General features: G+C 43.3%; 1 protein-coding gene across 2 annotated transcripts in view; it reads right to left on the bottom strand.

Annotated features, from left to right (window-relative positions):
* The window catches only part of ARHGEF28 (Rho guanine nucleotide exchange factor 28), a 298,793-nt gene that overhangs the window by 103,334 nt on the left and 176,101 nt on the right, over window positions 1–19,358 (bottom strand). For both annotated transcript variants that reach the window (XM_058560657.1, XM_058560747.1), the window contains 2 exons: window positions 7,794–7,912; window positions 3,558–3,838 (listed from right to left, as the gene is read on the bottom strand). In XM_058560657.1, the coding sequence (XP_058416640.1) occupies window positions 3,558–3,838; window positions 7,794–7,912 (400 nt within the window). The remainder of the gene's footprint in view (window positions 1–3,557; window positions 3,839–7,793; window positions 7,913–19,358) is intronic.

The raw sequence follows: 19,358 nt of genomic DNA, 5'->3' as shown, positions 1-19,358 counted from the left end.
ATCATTCCACGGTCCTCCTGGGCACCAGCAAACCCAGCAGTAAGACCACAACTGGCACCGCTGAGGATTTCCAAAGTGGGGTTCTCTCCTTTGAGAACTCATTGAGGGCCTTCACCTTCTCATTGAGAAGGAGGGACAAATTGGAGGGGGACTCCGCTTTAATTCAACACCCAAATATGTTAGAGTCCATAAAATTATCTCTCATAAAAAACTAAAACTCAGGGGGCCGGCCCCGTAGCCTAGTGGTTAAGTTCAGCACACGCCGCTTCGGTGGCCCGGGGTTCAGTTCCCAAGCGTGGACCTACACCACTCATTGGAGGCCACCCTGTGGCAATGACTCACATACAAAATAGAGGAAGACTGGCACAGATGTTAGCTCAGGGTGAATCTTCCTCAGCAAAAAAAAAAAAAAAAAAAAAAAACTAAGTTAAGAAAACCTTTCTGGTAAATGTTGGTGCGTTGAACATTACAGACACCCAACGACAGATATTTTAAGGTGCTACGTAGTTTCCTTTAATCAGTGATAATCTGAGAGTAGAAATAGACCTTGGGGGGCTTTCTATGTAATTTCCTGAAATCAGTGATAATCTGAGGGTGGAAACAGACCTTGGGCGTGGGAGGTCAAAGGTCTGTTGAGGCCTCATGCCTCTGCATTGGTCTAAACTTGTGATCTCCGAACTAACGCCAATTAGTTCAAATGGTTGGCTGCCTGCAATAATATCCTATTTTAACACAAGGCTTTCCAGCTGTATACAGCTTTTCTCCATCACTATGAACACACCCTAGATGGATCAGCGAGCATTATCTTATTTAGCATACTATACTTTGAAACATTTCTTTTTCTATTAATTCAAATTGGGCTACCATTTTTGTTTGTTAAGCTATTAACCTGAACATTCTTCAGGAATACCTCTAGGTTCTCATTTTACAATATCATTCTTCAAAATCTCATTAGTGGAATATGAAATCGATTCAGTAGGTTGTGACCAGAATTTTCTTTTAAAATAGTATAGAATAGAAAATATCAGAATACATTCCACATGTTATTTCATAAAATGTTTGTTTAAATTTTGTGTGTGTATGTGTGCGGAGGGGGGTAGTTCATGGTTTGATAAGCATTTCTTACTGTGGATCATGGTAAAACAAAAAAAAGCTTTTAAAAATGTAAGCTTTAGAATAAAACACACAGCTGTCTTCTATCACCTAATTTTGTTGTATAGTTTTTTAACATGAATGTTGCATCGCTTAGTTTCCCCTTGTAGCTTCTCAAAACAGCTATTAAGTTTCAATAACATAATGGTTACATATTGTGCATATTTTACTTTCACCAAAATATTGTTTTAAACCTTAGAAGACTTAGGACTTAGGTCCAGTTAGCCTGGTCTCTGTGTTAACCTCATTTTTGTGTGTGTGTGCTCCGAAATTCCTCCTTCAAGAGAAGTTCCCCAGCCTCTCAGCCTATTATTCACGTATTAATGAATTGGGTGCATTTCACTTTGAGTTCATTATCAATCGTCTTACACAATCCCAGCATAACGCCCAGTGAAGTGAGGGTTCTACGGCCACCCTAGAGCCAAAATGGGGCTTTCTGGGGATAGCAAGGCCTTTCCCCTCATCCCTACATTTTTCAGTGGAGACAGAATGCACAAGAGATGCAGTTGGCCTGTGGGACCAGTGGGAAGGTTTTTCTCTTAGGACATCTTCCTCTCCAAACCCCCCACCCCCACCCCAGCAGTAACATTTTTACAAAGACTTCTAATTACTTTTACTCAAACCAGATAGTTTTTCTTATATTCTAAAGTAAAATTCTATCTGCAGCAGTGAAAAACTTCCTAGAGAAAGACCATGATCAGAAAGTATAGTTTAGATAGCCTGCCAACGCTTGCATTAGCAGAACGGAGAGCCCATCTGGCCCTTTTCCTTCTCTATTCCTAAGTGGTTCCTATAAAGAACTTATTCACAAACACAACAGATCTTAAAGATCCTACCAGAATGCACTAATCACATGCAGTTAGATCAACTTTTGTAGAACTGTTTAGAATCTTGCCTTGACTGGCAACCTCTTGTCCTAAGCAGATATGGGGAAAGCCCAAAATGTCCCATCAATTGAGTTTGCAGCAATGACCACCTCGCACCTTTAAAACCATAATTCACAAAATTTAAATCTAAAGAAAATCTTTTATTTTTACGTATTAGACATTACCCTTGGTATCAATACCTGCTAAAGTTTTACAGTCTCGAGTTGTATATCACTGTGAAGTACAGCACAGTGATTGGCACCTCATGATCGCTGCTTCTCCTCTCTCTCTCTTTCTGATCAATTAAATCTCTGCCAAATAGTCATTCACCTACATGGATGTTCATTCATAGATATTTATATACACACTCACAGATGTGTGGGTATTCTATTTTCATTTTGATACATGATTTAATGTGTGAAACTGGGCATATAATCAGAGGTCTAGGGCATGGGAAAAACATAAACTATTTCCTAAGGAAAGTGGACAACAGGATAAAAAGAAATCAATGGAAACTGGCCTATTCCCTAAGGAAAACAGACAACAGGATAGAAGGATAAGAAACAGATACAAAGATATGGACATGCACGCCCACACACATATATACCATCACATCGTATACAATAAAACTATTGTTTTAATGACATTTTTGTATATACAAGAAAATATGCATAAAGTAAGTTACAAAGCATAAAAATAAAACGAACACCCACGAGCCCACCCAACGAAACCTGAACACGGGCTACACCATTGAAACCCTTTTTATTCCTTTCCATTCCCCGCCCCTACTTTCCCCACTGGGTGTAACAAGTACCTTGAATTTGGGAATTTTTATCCTCTTCATTCTCTTGTTTTCCGTTATAGCTTAAGCACATATGTACGTGCTCTAAATTAATAAACTGTTCGATTTTGCATAGTATAAAAGTGAAATCTAACTGAAGTATCTCGTGGCTTTTTATTCAACTTTATTTTCTGAGACGCATGTTATTATGTACATAGATGTAGCCGTAGTTAATTTATTTTCACTACAGTGAAGCTGGGTATTTCATTGCGTGACTATAACATAATTTATCTATCCATTCCCTATTTGGGTCATTTCCTACTGCTGTAAATACGTATATGTCTCCCAGGACACAGAAGTAAAACTGCCAGGTCATAAGATATTTGCATGTCCAACTTTACAAGGTAATGCCAAACTATTTTCCAAAGTTGTTACATAATTTTCACTCCTGTCAAGTGTATATAGGAGTTTTGATAGTATGCATCTTCACCAAAATATGGTATTCTTAAACTTTTAAATTTTTGCCTATCTAATAAGTGTAAAATAGTATCTCATTGTGGTTTTCCTTATTGTATTTTTGTCAGTTTCCTTAAGTGTCTTATTTTCAAGTCAAGGAATATAGTAATCTAAAAGGGGGCAATGTTTTGATGTAGAAATAAAAGTAGTATGGACAATAAAAAATAAGAAATTAGCTTTTTCCATGTCCAGCTACAAGGTTCTTGATTTGCTACATTTTCCTCTAGAATATAGTACCTTACCTTCTTTTCTTTAGACAACTTTGTTCCTTTTCAAATTCATGAAGACCAAAAGAAAGATTCAAATTGGAAGCATATGAACTAGCTGGTGACCTGAAGGACTGTCGGGCTTCAGGACTCCATGTCACCTCCTTGCTCTCACTGAGCGGGTACATGCCAGCGCCGGCTCCAGTAGGAAGGATGTGCTTGCCGCTCTGAGGCCCCAGAGCAGAACCCACGGGTTCAGGGTGGGTATTTGTAGTGATTCCTTCTATATTAATGTAGTTAATAGCCAAATCACCAACCTGGTAGACAAAAGAAAAATATCTGCTGAGCAAAAGCAGGAAAGATTGGCTTAGCTAAGAATAAAATTTCCCCAATTTAAAAACCTTCTACTTTATCTCCCTTGTTGTGTTTATTCTTGATTTTGTTTTGTTTTATGTAAGCAGAGAATTCTGTCTTTCGTGATATGTTCTTGTTCACTTGGCTGCTATCCCATAATTCATAAAAGGGAAGACGACCAACTAAGTATTTTATAAAGTTGTTCTTTATTACAGAACCAGCAACTGACGATGCTTTTAACATTTTATGAACCACTGGCTCAAAATGAGGGGAAATGTTTTAAATACTTGAGAGAAAACCTGAGAGTAAGCAGCTTTATTTAAAAAGTAGTTTACAGGAATCTGGGTAACCAAAGCAGTGGTAGTCACATAAATCTGAGTCTCCTAAAAAACAATACCAAACAAAACGAACGGCAGATGAAACTGCACAAGACACATGGGCTCAGCGCCACTCGAAGACAGAAAATGCCCCAAACTTCACATTACCTGTAAATAATAAAATAAACATCAAATCTCAGCAAGTCACCAGTCATACTCCTGCCATCAGCCTTTGCAGAAAGTAAGGGCACTCTGAAAAAATCTGCACGGCAGAGAGAACAGGGAGCTGGTGGGGGGCCTAAGACTGAGCTAAAATCATCACCAGCAAGTCCAGCCTGTATGTGTGAAAAGAGGCCTCTGAGGAAGAGGCTTAAAAATACTGGTGATCTGAGGTGGCGGTCGTCAAAAGGCATCACTTCTGAGGGAGAAGACAGTAAAAAGAAAGAATGACACCATTTAGAGACAGAGTGGTGAAGGGGAAATGAAGCAAAAGGGGAAAATTTAGGGTCCTGAATCAACTAACATAATAATAATTTACTGAGGCAAAAACCATCAAGGAATGCTCAAACTAGGGGGTAAGAGTTAAATGAGTAAGAGGGTATTTTCAGACTCAAACTATCTCCCACAAGATACTTAATAACTTAAGAAGAAAAAAAAAACAGTAATTTTATTGAAAAGAAACTTGGTGTAGCAAAGATAACATCACTAGTGCTGGGACAAACTGGTGCCGCCTGCCTCCTGATACAACGCACTGAGAAGAACACAACATCGCTTCTGTAATATTCCTGCCAACCAGACACAACCTGAACCTAATCATGAGGAAATATCAGACAAACCAAAACTGAAGGACATTCTAGCAAAAACAAACAAACAAAAATCTGGTCTGTATTCTTCACAATTATCAATGTCGTAAAAGACAAAGACTAAGCAACTGTACCAGATTCAAGGAGACTAAAGAGACATGACAACTAAATACAACATGTCATTGAATTTTTTGCTACAAAGAACATTATGGGGACAATTGGCTAAAATGAATAAGGTCTGTGTACAGCTAATAGTACTGTATCAGTGATGATTTCTGGATTTTGATAACTATATGTGCATATGTAAGAGAATGACCACGTTTTTAGGAAAATACACCATGAAAGATTGAGGAGTACAGGAGCACCACATTTTCAATTTACTCTCAAATGGTTAAAAAATATTTATATACGTGTTTTAAGCATTTGCATGCACACAAACACAGAGAATAAAGTAAAATGTGGTAAAATATTAACTTTTGGGAATTTTGATAAAGAGTATACAAGGATTCTTTGTACTAAAATATGCAGGCTTGAAGTGATGTCCAAATAAAACGTTTTTTTCAAAGTAGTTTATATGACAGAGTAATTTTCAAAGTACTTTTTATCATGTGAATTTCCTCATCAGGTAGGTTAATAACCTTGAGAATTCATGGGAAACAGCATTGCAAACAAGCTAGCAATCTTTCTAAGTTTCTGTGCCAGGTTGAGGGAGATGAAGGAAATTAGATAAGATTCTTACAAATATTGCTAGAAATTATTGTAAATATGCAGAATTTGGACTCCTCATGTTGCTATTCAAATGGACACACGAACAGTAAAAAAAACAATATAACTATACTACACTTGATACAGAGAACTTTATGATTTGTATCCAGATTTTTTAGTTTTATTTCTGCTTTCATTGCACAAATTCAGCAATCCTTTGCTATATTTCAGTTTATCGATTAGGCTGTTTGAGTTCTCTTTAAAAGTATGCTTCATGTTATTAAAGCAACACTGCTCTCACTCAGAATATTCCCAAAACAGAATATATATCCTAACCTCATCTTTGGTTTAGGAAGTTTTGTATTTTTAATGTATCTTGGAACATATAAAGACATAGTTTTCCCCCACATAATACTGAGTCTTGCACAATTTTAGCTACTTGAGGTAAATGGAAATATTGCAGTATTCACTGAGGCTCAGAACCAGAAAGAAATAAGGACTCAAGAAGTATTTCATTTAAACACTGAGAAAATATGGCAACAGAATAAAACTCTTAAAATCAGAACATGGCTTGAGCACACCAAGACCAACTACTTGATATATTCAAAGAATGTTCCAGAACTCCCACTCTGTCCTAAACTCTGTCTCTCATCCCAGATTTCTATATCTGGGGCTGACATTCAGCTGCTTTATACCAAAAAACTATACCAGTTATTTATACCTGATGTCCATTCTGATTTATGGGTTCCTCTGTCATTGTGACTATCATCCCAACCTTTGCCATTTACACCACACATTTGATGTAAGTGTTTTATTTATTTATTTATTTATTTATTTATTTATTTATTTATTTATTTATTTATTTATTTATTTATTTATTTATTTTTGTGAGGAAGACTGGCCCTGAGCTAACATCTGCCAATCCTCCTCTTTTTTGCTGAGGAAGACTGGCCCTGCGCTAACACCCATGCCCATCTTCCTCTACTTTATATGGGACACCGCCACAGCATGGCTTCACAAGCAGTGCGTCAGTGCGCGCCCATGATCCGAACTGGTGAACCCCGGGCCACCGCAACGGAGCGTGCGCACTTAACCGCTTGCGCCACCAGGCCAGCCCTGATGTAACAGTGTTTTATAACATAAAAGGAAAAGGCAGAGATATCAACTAAAGGGCTGAAATTGAGATCTACTTGACAGAAAAACGTTTATATCCCAGAAAACACCTATCAGTAATAGGGTACAATATATGCATAGTAACGACGACAACAACAGGGTAAAACACACCTGATTGCTCAGTGAGTACATATGTAGTGCATCTTATACGGGGATGAGGTTTTAAAGTCCACAGAGAAGGCAGCAATTGTGTGTTGTCAAAATTATCCTTGAAAAATCCCTTAAATTGCTCATAAATTAGGGTGTGCAGAAATCCCCAGGTCTATATTTTAATTTTTACAAATACTAAAATCTGAGGATCACCGAGCTACAGAAAAGAACGGTAAATCCATATGTAGATGCACATTCAAACCATCTGCCTTTATAAGATTTAACTCTCACACCTCCGTCAGGAAATGAGTGGGGAATTCTAAAGGGTTCCAGCTTCCCTGTACACGACACCATTCTGTCTTAATATTAAAGCTCTACAACCTTAGTACACGTTAATAGGTGTGCTGTAAGGATTAAACAAGTAATTTCTGTGACAGCATCATATGGCGCTGGCACCAAGCTCTTGCTCATAACCATTTGCTGGATTTGCATACAGATATTGCTTGTTCAGCTGATATACACTGTTTTTTGAAAAGCCGTAGAGAAGAAATTGGCCTGCCAATTGTCATTCCTATTTGGGCCCCACGGAAGAGTTCTCACACTCTCCTCATTTGTCTCAAGACCCCTCCTATGGTGGTTCCCTGTGGGGTGAGGTGTGCTGTGCTCGGAAGGACCTAAATTAAATGCTCACACAATGAGACTCTACTGCAGCATGACCCGGGCTGCCCTTAGGCTGAAGTTTTCAGAGAACAACAATGCTGACTACATTTCTCGCAGGCTCGGGTTTGGAAAGAGGGCAGAGCCACCTGGTCCCAGCAGTCTCTCCTTACCTGATCTGTCACCATACAGTTGGCGTAGACTTCATGGCCCCCGTTCAGCATGTCGGACAGCCGGCCTGCAGCAAGGAAGGGCGCGGGGTGCCTGGACTTAATGACATCAAAGGAGCGATCTAGAGGAAAGATGACAATGGGACAAATGAAGTAGACGGAGTTTATTTTACAGTCAAGCTTTACCGTCTTAATCAAACCATTAAAAAAAATCAAGATTCCATTTTTTAAGATGGCATTTTGCTGTCTTCACACATTAAGATCTATGTGCAAGTATCCAAACCTTCTCAGTTATCAAAAATCTTCGTAAAGAATGAATAGTCTTACATAGACAAATATGCGCCCATCTCAGGCACTAGTTTTCTAATGATTAGGGATTTTTGTCTTCAATTTCTAACAGATTAAACTAAAATTCATTTCACTTTATCAATAACTGGAAGCATTAGTGATCACACTGCAACCCTCAGGTTCAACTGAAGTGCTCAGGCCCCACGACCTTCACTAAAGGACCCAGGACAGGACAGAGTCCAGCAGTTCTGGCTCTGCACTGCCAATACACATAATCTCATACAGAGAGTTTTGCCTCGATTTGTGTGTGTGTGTGTGTGTGTGTGAGAGAGAGAGAGAGAGAGAGGAAGATCAGCCCTGAGCTAACATCCATGCCAATTTTCTTTTCTTTTTTTTTTTTTTTTTTGCTGAGGAAGACCGGCCCTGAGCTAACATCTATTGCTAATCCTCCTCCTCTTTTTTTTTTTCCTTTTTCTCCCCAAAGTCCCAGTAGACAGTTGTATGTCATAGTCGCACACCCTTGTAGTTGCTGTGTGTGGGACGCTGCCTCAGCATGGCCGGACAAGCGGTGTGTTGGTGTGCGCCCGGGATTCAAACCCGGGCCGCCAGTAGCAGAGCACGTGCACTTAACTGCTAAGCCACGGGGCTAGCCCCTGCCTTGATTTTAATTACAGAAATGTTTCTGCATGCTTCCACGTTCTCAGCTTTGCTCCAAAGAGATGAGGTTGCTTAAAGTCGAGTGCCAGAGAGTTGAGACGTTACTGTATTTGTAGGGAACATAAGTGGCTTTGGCTAAATCACTTAATCCCAGATACCTTTACAGAGTTTCCTTGTCTGTAAAAGCAGATTATGATGATGCTTTCCTCATAGCGTGGTTATGAGGATTAAATGAGTTCCGACGTGCAAAGCACTTAACCCATGCCTAGCACTTAGTAACTGCTCAACGAATATTTATAAATATGAATTATAAATAGCAATAAATAAAATTGTTGCTATTATTAATAAACTGATTTTAACCACGTGCAATGGCAGGTACAAGGTTATTAATACTAATCATAGTGTGTTATACTAATAATAGATTATCAGTATCTGTAAATGACTTTAATAGAGTGGATTCAAAGTTATATCCACAGCACAAGTCATCCTCACTTACATTCAAGTTTTCTTGAGTGGGTACAAAAGGACAATGTTGTCTCTATTCCACCAGAAATGGCACTTAACCCACCACCTGTCTTACTTATGTCATAGCATAAAACCCAGGGAAGCCCACAGAGTGAATCAGGAAATGAAAAAGATTATAGCTGTTGGGCTGATGTGCAAGGAGTGAAAAACTCTACTCTTTCATAGAAAGTCCTGGATGACATTACAATAGTTACAAAGATAGATGAACTGGATGAGCCATATGGCCCCAGCCTCAGATTCTGCATCTAGATCTGCCTCTTCCCCACAGAACACCCAATGGAGATTTGATTAAGCTTCTCGAGGAAATAAACAATGTAAATGGAACACATTATCTTCTCATATCCATAATGTCTTCTTTTATCAATGTATTTAAATAGCTAGCAAGAGAACATATAAAGCCCACAAATACTTCACAAGTGTAACCTTCATGACCAAATTCTAATTATACAAAACAGAAGCATCTTCCAAAGGTTATAAATCAAGAACCTGACAAAACACTTTCAATGTGTTCCGAAGTAAGAAAATACTTGCTCATTTGTCATTGTAGGGAATATTTAAAAAACAATCAAATAACTCAACACGGCCCTCTGAAGTGTAATTAATCCAGCTTAACCACTCTGCGGTGTCATAAGTTCACAGACTAAAACGCCTGGCATTCCTGCCATCACACTTGGGAGGCTGTTCATAGCCCTGTTAACCACTGCCATCCCGCCAAATTAAGACTTCATTGCTAACTAGACTGACTTAAGAACTAACAAGATATTTAACAAAACAACAGATGGCTTTCATTTTAAAAACAGAACCAAATGAAATATTATCCCAAATCGTCTGGCGTCCATGAGTGCACTGGCCACTCACCCCACAGCCACATTCTGAACTACCAAGAGAGCGAGCTCTGTGTTCAGAATGCTGACCTTCCCACTTCAAGGATGAGCAGGACCAGGAACTACTTCTGTATGCACACACACAGGTAAACCACTTGGATTCAACTTTCTTCCACAAACAAATCTACCTGGCCCTATGTATGGGGCAGGTCAGAACCTATAAGAAGATCATACGCAAGCAGTAAAATAAACTAAAAGATGGTGAGTTACTTTGACCAAGTTGGGGTCTAATTTGTTGTCTGCATGATTAATTTGATCAGTGTTTTAGAAAATGATGTAATTTATTTACAAAGACAGGTCCATAATCTCTTATCTGCAATTCCGAAATCTAGAAAGCTCTGAGAATCAAAACTTTTTTTCATAAGTTTGGTTCAAAAACATATTTGGTGACAAAATCTAACCTAAACCCACATGGAGCCATGTATAATGTCTGTTTACCCTCCTTGGTGTGAACATCCATACATTTTGCTGCAGAAATAATATCACACTTGATGACAGCACTGCCCCGCTGTCTCCTATGGGAGTCATATCACATCTAGTATAAGTACTATGCCAAAAAGACCTGACAATTCTGAATTTCAAAACAAATCTGGTCCCAAGAGTTTCAAAGAAGAGACCATGGATCTCTCCAAATTAACCAGAGCAGATCTTAGACCAACATTTCCCACGATTTCATCATTCCTCTACCAAATTTGCAATATGCCATAGCCACATATCACCTGCATTATTATATTCTCTAGTATTTGTTTTTAGATTGCCTCACCTTTTTCTCTTTAAAGAAAACTAATTTTCAAAGAAATACCTTGTCCTTACTATAAATGGAAAGTCATTATTCCCCGTCAAAAGTAGAAGGGAATTATTCACACTAAAACAATGAAAACAAAACGATGAAACTATATTCTGACTAAATACAGTTGCCTATCAAAGCCGAGAGTCTACCAGGCCTGGTCTCTGCCATAAAGGGAGATCTGAAGGATTTGAAAGATGGGCAAGACGCAGAGGGGCCAAACTGACTTTCTCCTTGAATCAGCAGAAAGATTAAAAGAAAACTGAGAAGGAAATACCTGCCTTACCCTGTGATTCACTGTCATCTAGTGTGAAGTTGGGACACCACCTCCAAGAGCGATGGTCCCCAGAGGAATTTACTCTGCACTTTGGAAAACTTGCCTAGACGGTGTCATCACCCTGTCACTTAGGTAATGACTCCACTGAGACAGTAAGTCTTGTTGGAGGGAACATGACTGCATGAAATCATAAGACAGTAGTGAGAAGGGAAAATCTCTGCCTTCTCTCTAGATCTGTCATCCATAATCTGCCATATAGATTTTCTGGGTCACTCATTAAAACTATTTATAAAATTGGCCCAAAAGTCCTTTTTAGTATAACTCTCTGGAGCATCCGCAGCCTCCACCTGCCAAAGGACACAACGATAATAGGATCTAGAAGTGAACACAGACTGACAAACCAAAGATGACACAGACTTACAAGGCCTCTCCTCCTTTATTAATTTCAACACTAGTCACTGCAAATAATGGGCTTCAAACCAGCAGAATAAGATTTATTGTGGAAAGAAAATAAGTCTTTAAAAGTACTTTCAAACATCAGCTACAGATGTTAAAGTGGCTAATTGTGCTACAGTGTTTCAACCCATGCAAAGAAAAAGCTACAACGGTTACATTTAAAAAAAATGATCTTTTCAAGATTTTCAAGATATGTGATTTCATTACTTCCATATGTAACCACTTTAGTAGCAAATTAAGTGAAAAATTATTACCAAAAATAATGTCCTTCGGCCCCTTTTTCAGTGAGCATACAGAAACAATTTGCAATAAGAAAACCAGCTCTTTGTCTTAAATCGATGCTGTTTTATAAACAGTTTTTCTTAGCAAAAAGTTAATCTTACAGTTTGTAGCTACCACTAATTTTTAATATTTGGTAAATTCATATTTCAGAGACAGTATAAGAGTAATCAAAACTCAACTCCCATCCAAATGGCTGCAAACCTGAAATTAGCGAAGAGCAATGCACTGCAGTAGTTAAGACCAATTCAAGAACCCTCCTCGACCACCTATTAGCTGTGTGACTTTGGGCAAGTTACTCAACCTCTCTGTACCTCCATTTCCTGATCTGGAAAATAGGGATGATAATATATCTAGGTAGAAGATTGTTGTAAGGATTAAACGATTTCATATTTTAAGTGATTAGAACATAATCTGACAAAGTGAGCGTTATATAAATACTTGCTATTATTGTACAAGGCAATGAGGTTATATAATTTTGATACTTTCATGTAGTTTTGCTTCTCTAAAAAAATGATTTCAACCTTGGTTATAGCTTTACATGTTTAAAAACAACCCAAGGCAACTGGAATGCACAAAACATTCCATTTGCTACACAAAGAGCTTTTAAATTGTTGTAACTCTTCTATTTCAGTCTTCGCTCATATTAAGAAATTTTGAAAAGTCCATCCTGAACGTGGTAACTGAGAAACAAAGTTAAACTGCCCGTGAGATTTACCTCCAATGACTCAAGGATGGGAACTCACGAAATGGGGGAGATGATAAGTGCAGGACGAACAAAGAAGAAAGTCAGACAATCAGAGACAGCGTTTCTCAGGAACAAAGGGAGGGTTTTGAAGGATGTAAATTATGTTAAAAATTTAATATGTTAACACCTTAAGGGGCAGTTGGGGCGAGTCTTCTATGAATAGAGTCTATCGATCCCAACTGACTCTGTTCGCGGAAGACTCACCCTAAACTGTTCAGAGAAAATTGAGAACAAGGGAGTGCTACAGAGGGATAAGTTTGGGAGGGTCGGGGTGGAGGGGGGCCAGATGGGGACATGTGTGTGCACCTTGATAGCTGTTTCGCGCCGTAGCAATTCGCGCCATAAAATGTAACTGTCTGAATGTTTTGAATTAACCAATCATGTAAAACCGCGCCAACCTTTTCCCGCTTTATGCTCCCAAATCCTATAAAAGAACTTGCCCCCTAAGGCTCGGGGTCGACCCCTCTGTCTCCTGCGAGAGACACGAGTCGACCCGGAGCTCCGCTCAATAAACCTCTTGCGTTTGCATCAAGTTCGGTCTTCTGTGTCTGTGGGCCCGCGTCATCCCGAGACCTGGTGAGTTGGGATTTCCCTCCCCTTCCCCTTGGGAATCCAACATTTGGGGGCTCGTCCGGGATCCACGCGGTAACCCCAGACTCCGAAGACCCCTTGGAGGTAGGCCTGAGTGACTGAGTGTGTGAGTGTGTGCGGCGCCGCAAAGTATTGTTTTATTGTTTTGGTTTCAGTATCGGGCAGCCGCCGCTTCGACCCGTGAGGACCGAGCGGCTGCAGTGGCAGACGTGCTGGGAACTGCAGGCTGCAACCCTGGGGGACGCCCCAAGGGACAAGGGGAGTCAGGAAAGCCTGACTACCCCCTTTCAGGTAGAAAAAGAAACGGCACTCTTTTTCCCAGGGAGGACACGAAAACCCCTCCCGTCTGAAACTGCCTTCGGTTGGCTTGTACAGACACCAACCGGGCAAAGTTGTTTTTGTCTTGCTGTGTTTTTGATGTTCATTGTTCTGTTTTTGTTCGTTACGTGGACCTCATTTGACGGGATGGGACAGACTATGACGACCCCCCTCTCTTTGACCTTAGACCACTGGACTGAAGTGAGAGCGAGAGCGCACGAATTGGCGGTAGAAATAAAAAAAGGGCGTTGGCAGACTTTTTGCACCTCTGAGTGGCCCTCCCTCAATGTGGGTTGGCCCCCTGAGGGGACGTTTAATCTAACTGTTATCCTCGCGGTGAGGGCTATTGTTTTCCAGGAGAGACCGGGGTCCCATCCTGACCAACGACCATATATTACAGTGTGGCAGGATCTGGTGCAGAACCCACTCCCGTGGGTTAAGCCATGGGTAAAAGCAGAAAAACTAAGCCCCCGAGTCCTGGCGCTGCAGGATGCGGAGACACGGCAAAAATCGAAATCAACTCGAACAGCGGAGTCGGAGACCCCTTCGGCCCCCCCCGGGGTCTACCCTGAGATTGACCCTCCTCCCGAATGGCCCCCTTTCTCGCCTCCCCCTTACCCCTCCCCCGCTCCAGGATCGCAATCAGGACGGAGGGCGACTGGCTCGGGTCCCTCCGCTGGAACCCGAAGCCGCCGCGGAGCCACTCCGGACGGGCCTGATACCACGGTGGCGCTCCCGCTAAGAGAGTATGGAGCTCCTGCGGGGCCCAACCAGCTGTCACCCCTCCAGTACTGGCCTTTCTCTTCCTCAGACCTGTATAACTGGAAAAATAACCATTCCCCCTTTTCAGAAAACCCCGCCGGATTAACCGCCCTGATAGAGTCCCTAATGTTTTCCCATCAGCCCACTTGGGATGACTGTCAACAGCTCTTACAGGCACTCTTCACCACGGAGGAGAGAGAAAGAATCACACAGGAAGCAAGAAAGAATATCCGAGGCACCAACGGGCAGCCGGCAACGATAGCTGAGGCGGAAGAAGGGTTTCCGCACAACCGACCCAACTGGGACTATAACACGGCTGAAGGTAGGGAGGCGCTGTCCGTTTATCGCCGGGCTCTAGTGGCGGGTCTCCGGGGAGCCGCAAGGCGGCCCACCAATTTGGCTAAGGTAAGAGAGATTCAGCAAGGACCCACCGAACCCCCCTCCGTTTTTCTAGAACGATTGATGGAGGCTTACCGCAGGTACACGCCCTTTGATCCGTCCTCGGAAGGGCAGAAGGCCTCTGTCATTATGGCCTTTATTGGACAGTCAGCCCCAGATATAAAGAGGAGATTACAAAGGCTAGAGGGGCTGCAAGACTACGACCTGCGGGACGTAATAAAGGAGGCTGAAAAGGTGTATCATAAAAGAGAGAGTGAGGAGGAAAAGCGAGAGAGAGAGAGAAGGGAGGCTGAAGAGAGGGAAGATAAGAGAGATAAGAGACAAGAGAAAAAACTAACTAAAATACTGGCCGCAGTAATAAAAGCGACAGGGCCAGATCACAGACAGTCAGGGAACCTGGGCAACGCCCCACGACCAGGCTCACGCAGACGGCAACCCTTGGACAAGGACCAATGTGCCTATTGTAAGGAGAGAGGACACTGGGCAAGGGAATGCCCCAAGAAAAGGGCCACACCCAAGGTGTTGTCTTTAGGAGAGGACGAAGAATAGCGGGGACGGGGCTCGGGCCCCCTCCCCGAGCCTAGGGTAACCCTAACCGTCGAGGGGACCCCTATGAATTTTCTGATTGACACTGGAGCTGAATACTCAGTACTGAAGCAGCCTTTGGGGAAATTAAAAACAAAGAAGTCCTTGGTTGTCGGAGCCACTGGGCAGAAACAATACTCATGGACCACTTCCCGGACAGTGGACTTGGGGAAAGGAAGGGTGTCCCATTCCTTCCTAGTAATTCCTGAATGCCCAACCCCGTTGCTAGGTCGAGACCTTTTAACCAAACTAAAAGCCCAAATAGATTTTGCTCAACCTCGGCCTACAGTATCCTGGCCCGCACCTACCACCATGATATTGGCCCTGGAGCTAGAGGAAGAATATCGGCTCCATCAGCAGCCTAAGCCTAGAGCTCGGCTCAATACCGATAAGTGGCTGATCGAATTTCCAACGGCATGGGCTGAAACCGGGGGACTAGGGACGGCTACGAGAATTCCCCCAGTCGTGATAGATCTTAAGGCCGGAGCCCTCCCGATAAGGGTGCGTCAATACCCAGTAAGCAAAGAGGCCAGAGAAGGAATCCGCCCCCATATCCAGAGGCTACTCCAACAAGGGATCCTAGTTCCTTGCCAATCCCCTTGGAACACCCCCCTCTTGCCTGTAAAGAAGCCTGGGACTAATGATTATAGGCCGGTCCAGGATTTGAGAGAGATAAATAAGAGAGTGCAGGATTTACACCCTACCGTGCCAAACCCATACAATTTGCTCAGCTCCCTCCCACCATCACGAAAATGGTACACTGTCTTGGACCTGAAAGATGCATTCTTCTGCCTGCGGCTTCACCCGAAAAGCCAATTGCTTTTTGCTTTCGAGTGGCGCGACCCTGAGGTGGGAATTGTTGGGCAATTGACTTGGACAAGACTGCCCCAGGGGTTTAAGAACTCCCCTACCCTGTTTGATGAAGCCCTCCACAGGGACTTGGCTGATTTTAGGATTAAAAACCCTCAAGTGACTCTTTTACAGTACGTGGATGACCTTCTATTAGCAGCAGAAACTCCGGAAGATTGTGAAGAAGGGACCAAGCGCCTCCTGGCTGAGCTGGGTGAGTTGGGGTACCGGGCGTCAAAAAGGAAGGCACAGTTGTGTCAGAAAAAAGTAGTCTACTTAGGCTACACATTAAAGGGCGGCCAAAGGTGGCTAACTGACGCACGGAAAAAGACTGTGACTCAGATTCCGGCCCCAACCTCCGCTCGCCAGGTAAGGGAGTTCCTGGGGACAGCAGGCTTCTGCCGATTATGGATCCCTGGGTTTGCTACCCTGGCTGCCCCGCTGTACCCGTTAACTAAGGAGAATGGGAACTTTGTCTGGACTCTAGAGCACCAGAGGGCTTTCGAGACTCTAAAGCGGGCACTATTAGAGGCACCCGCGTTAGCCCTACCTGATTTGACTAAACCCTTCACCTTGTATGTAGATGAAAGAAAGGGAATAGCCAGGGGAGTCCTGACTCAAGCCCTTGGGCCCTGGAAGCGCCCAGTCGCATACCTATCAAAGAAATTGGATCCGGTAGCCAGAGGGTGGCCCTCCTGCTTGAGGGCAATTGCCGCCACTGCCCAGCTGGTAAAGGATGCAGACAAGTTGACCCTGGGCCAACAGATAACCATAGTAGCCCCCCATGCTTTAGCGAGCATTATCAGACAACCGCCAGACCGATGGATGACTAACGCCCGGATGACTCACTACCAAAGCCTGCTCCTAACTGAAAGAATTACCTTCGCCCCACCGGCTATCCTAAACCCAGCCACGCTGCTGCCCGAAGCCGACGACAGAGTGCCGATTCACCAATGCGGCGACATCTTAGCATCAGAAACGGGGACCCGACCCGATCTGCCAGATGAGCCATGGGCTGGAGCCCCTAATTGGTACACCGACGGCAGCAGCTTCATGGCAGAAGGTAAGAGGATGGCTGGGGCGGCTGTGGTAGACGGGAAAAAGACTCTGTGGGCAAGCCGCTTGCCGGAAGGAACTTCTGCACAAAAGGCTGAGCTTATCGCCCTGACACAGGCGTTAAGGTTAGCTGAAAATAAGACTGTGAATATATACACGGACAGCAGGTATGCCTTTGCTACTGCCCATGTTCATGGGGCTATTTATAAACAAAGAGGGCTGCTTACTTCAGCTGGAAAAGATATCAAAAATAAAGAGGAGATTTTGGGCCTCCTAGAGGCTATACACTTGCCCAAAAAGGTGGCAATCATCCATTGCCCGGGACATCAGAAAGGCACCGACCCCATAGCTCGAGGGAACCGCTTGGCGGATCTAGAAGCCAAGCGGGCGGCACTAGGACCCATGGTTCTGACCCTCCAGGGAACTAAAACCAACAAAACCGCCTCTAGGGAGGAATTGACTAAAGAAGAAAAGGTCCTTTCTGTTGTAGAAGGGCGAGAATACCTATCACATTTACATCGGCTAACCCACTTGAGCCCTCAGAAACTAATTGAAATTATCCAGGCCTCCCCGTACCAGGTACCAGATTTGAAGAAAACGGCTGAAGAAGTTTATAAAAATTGTAGAGCCTGCGCTCTCACAAACGCTGCAGTTTCCAAATGCAGCACGGGACACAGACTCCGGGGAAATAGGCCAGGAGCCTTTTGGGAGATAGACTTTACTGAAATCAGACCGGCCCGGTATGGAAATAAATATCTTCTAGTATTTGTAGATACCTTCTCGGGATGGGTAGAGGCTTTCCCCACCCGAAAAGAGACTGCCTCTGTAGTAGCCAAGAAGATATTGGAAGAAATCCTCCCGAGATTCGGGATCCCAAAGGTAATTGGATCTGACAACGGTCCTGCATTCGTTGCCCAGGTAAGTCAGGGACTGGCCAGTCAACTGGGGATCAATTGGAAATTACATTGTGCTTATAGACCCCAGAGCTCAGGCCAGGTAGAAAGGATGAATAGAACAATTAAAGAGACCCTAACTAAATTGTCCATAGAGACCGGCGATAGTGACTGGACAGCCCTCCTGCCCTTTGCCCTGTTCCGCGTCCGGAACACCCCACAGGGACCCTTAAAACTTACACCCTTTGAAATCCTCTATGGAACCCCTCCCCCTTTGGCACAAATAGGGATACATGACCCTGACATTATACCTTCTATACCTTTGTCAGCCCGCTTGAAAGCACTCGAGGCCGTCAGGCGCGACATCTGGAACCAGCTAAAAGAGGCCTACCAGCCTGGTGATCTGCTCATCCCGCACCAATTCCAGGTTGGGGACTCTGTCCTTGTGAGACGACATCGGACGGGGTCATTAGAGCCACGTTGGAAGGGGCCCTACGTGGTGCTCCTCACTACGCCCACAGCAGTTAAAGTGGACGGTATAACTTCTTGGGTTCACGCCACACACGTGAAGAAGGCACCGCAGAATGCAGCAGATCTTTGGAAGGTGGAAAAGACTGATAACCCTCTTAAGCTGCGTTTGCGTCGTGGGGACGGCAGACAGACCGTCCAATCCTAATCCCCACGCTCCTCAACTGCTCACGTGGCAAGTCGTCTCCCAGGTAGGAGATATAACCTGGTCAATCCAAAAAACTGCTTCCCCTTGGACATGGTGGCCAGACTTACACCCTGACCTTTGTAAACTGGCTATAGGAACCCCCGACTGGGATTTCATGGGTCGACGAAGGGGGGCAAAACAAGCCGGAGGATGCCACTCCCCCCTTCGCAAGGGTAAACTAAAGGCATACCCCTTTTACGTGTGCCCCGGTCACCACAGACCTCGTTCAATTGACTCCTGGTGCGGGGGCAAAGAAGACTTCTACTGTAAAAACTGGGGATGTGAAACCAGTGGGACTACTTATTGGGAACCCTCCTCTTCTTGGGATTTAATCAGGGTTAGAGCAAATTATAGCCACCAGACGAGTCGGGGCTCAGAATGCAATACCTGGTGCCACCCCTTAACCATTCAGTTCACAGGGAAGGGAAAAACAATTAAAACCTGGATCGGGAATGGTCATTCATGGGGAATAAGATTGTACAAAGAACGGTACGATGGT

Source organism: Diceros bicornis, chromosome 1 (genome assembly GCF_020826845.1).
Source record: "Diceros bicornis minor isolate mBicDic1 chromosome 1, mDicBic1.mat.cur, whole genome shotgun sequence".
Lineage (NCBI taxonomy): Eukaryota > Metazoa > Chordata > Mammalia > Perissodactyla > Rhinocerotidae > Diceros > Diceros bicornis.
The sequence above is the reverse complement of the archived record's forward strand: the minus strand, read 5'-3'. Positions and strand labels throughout refer to the sequence as shown.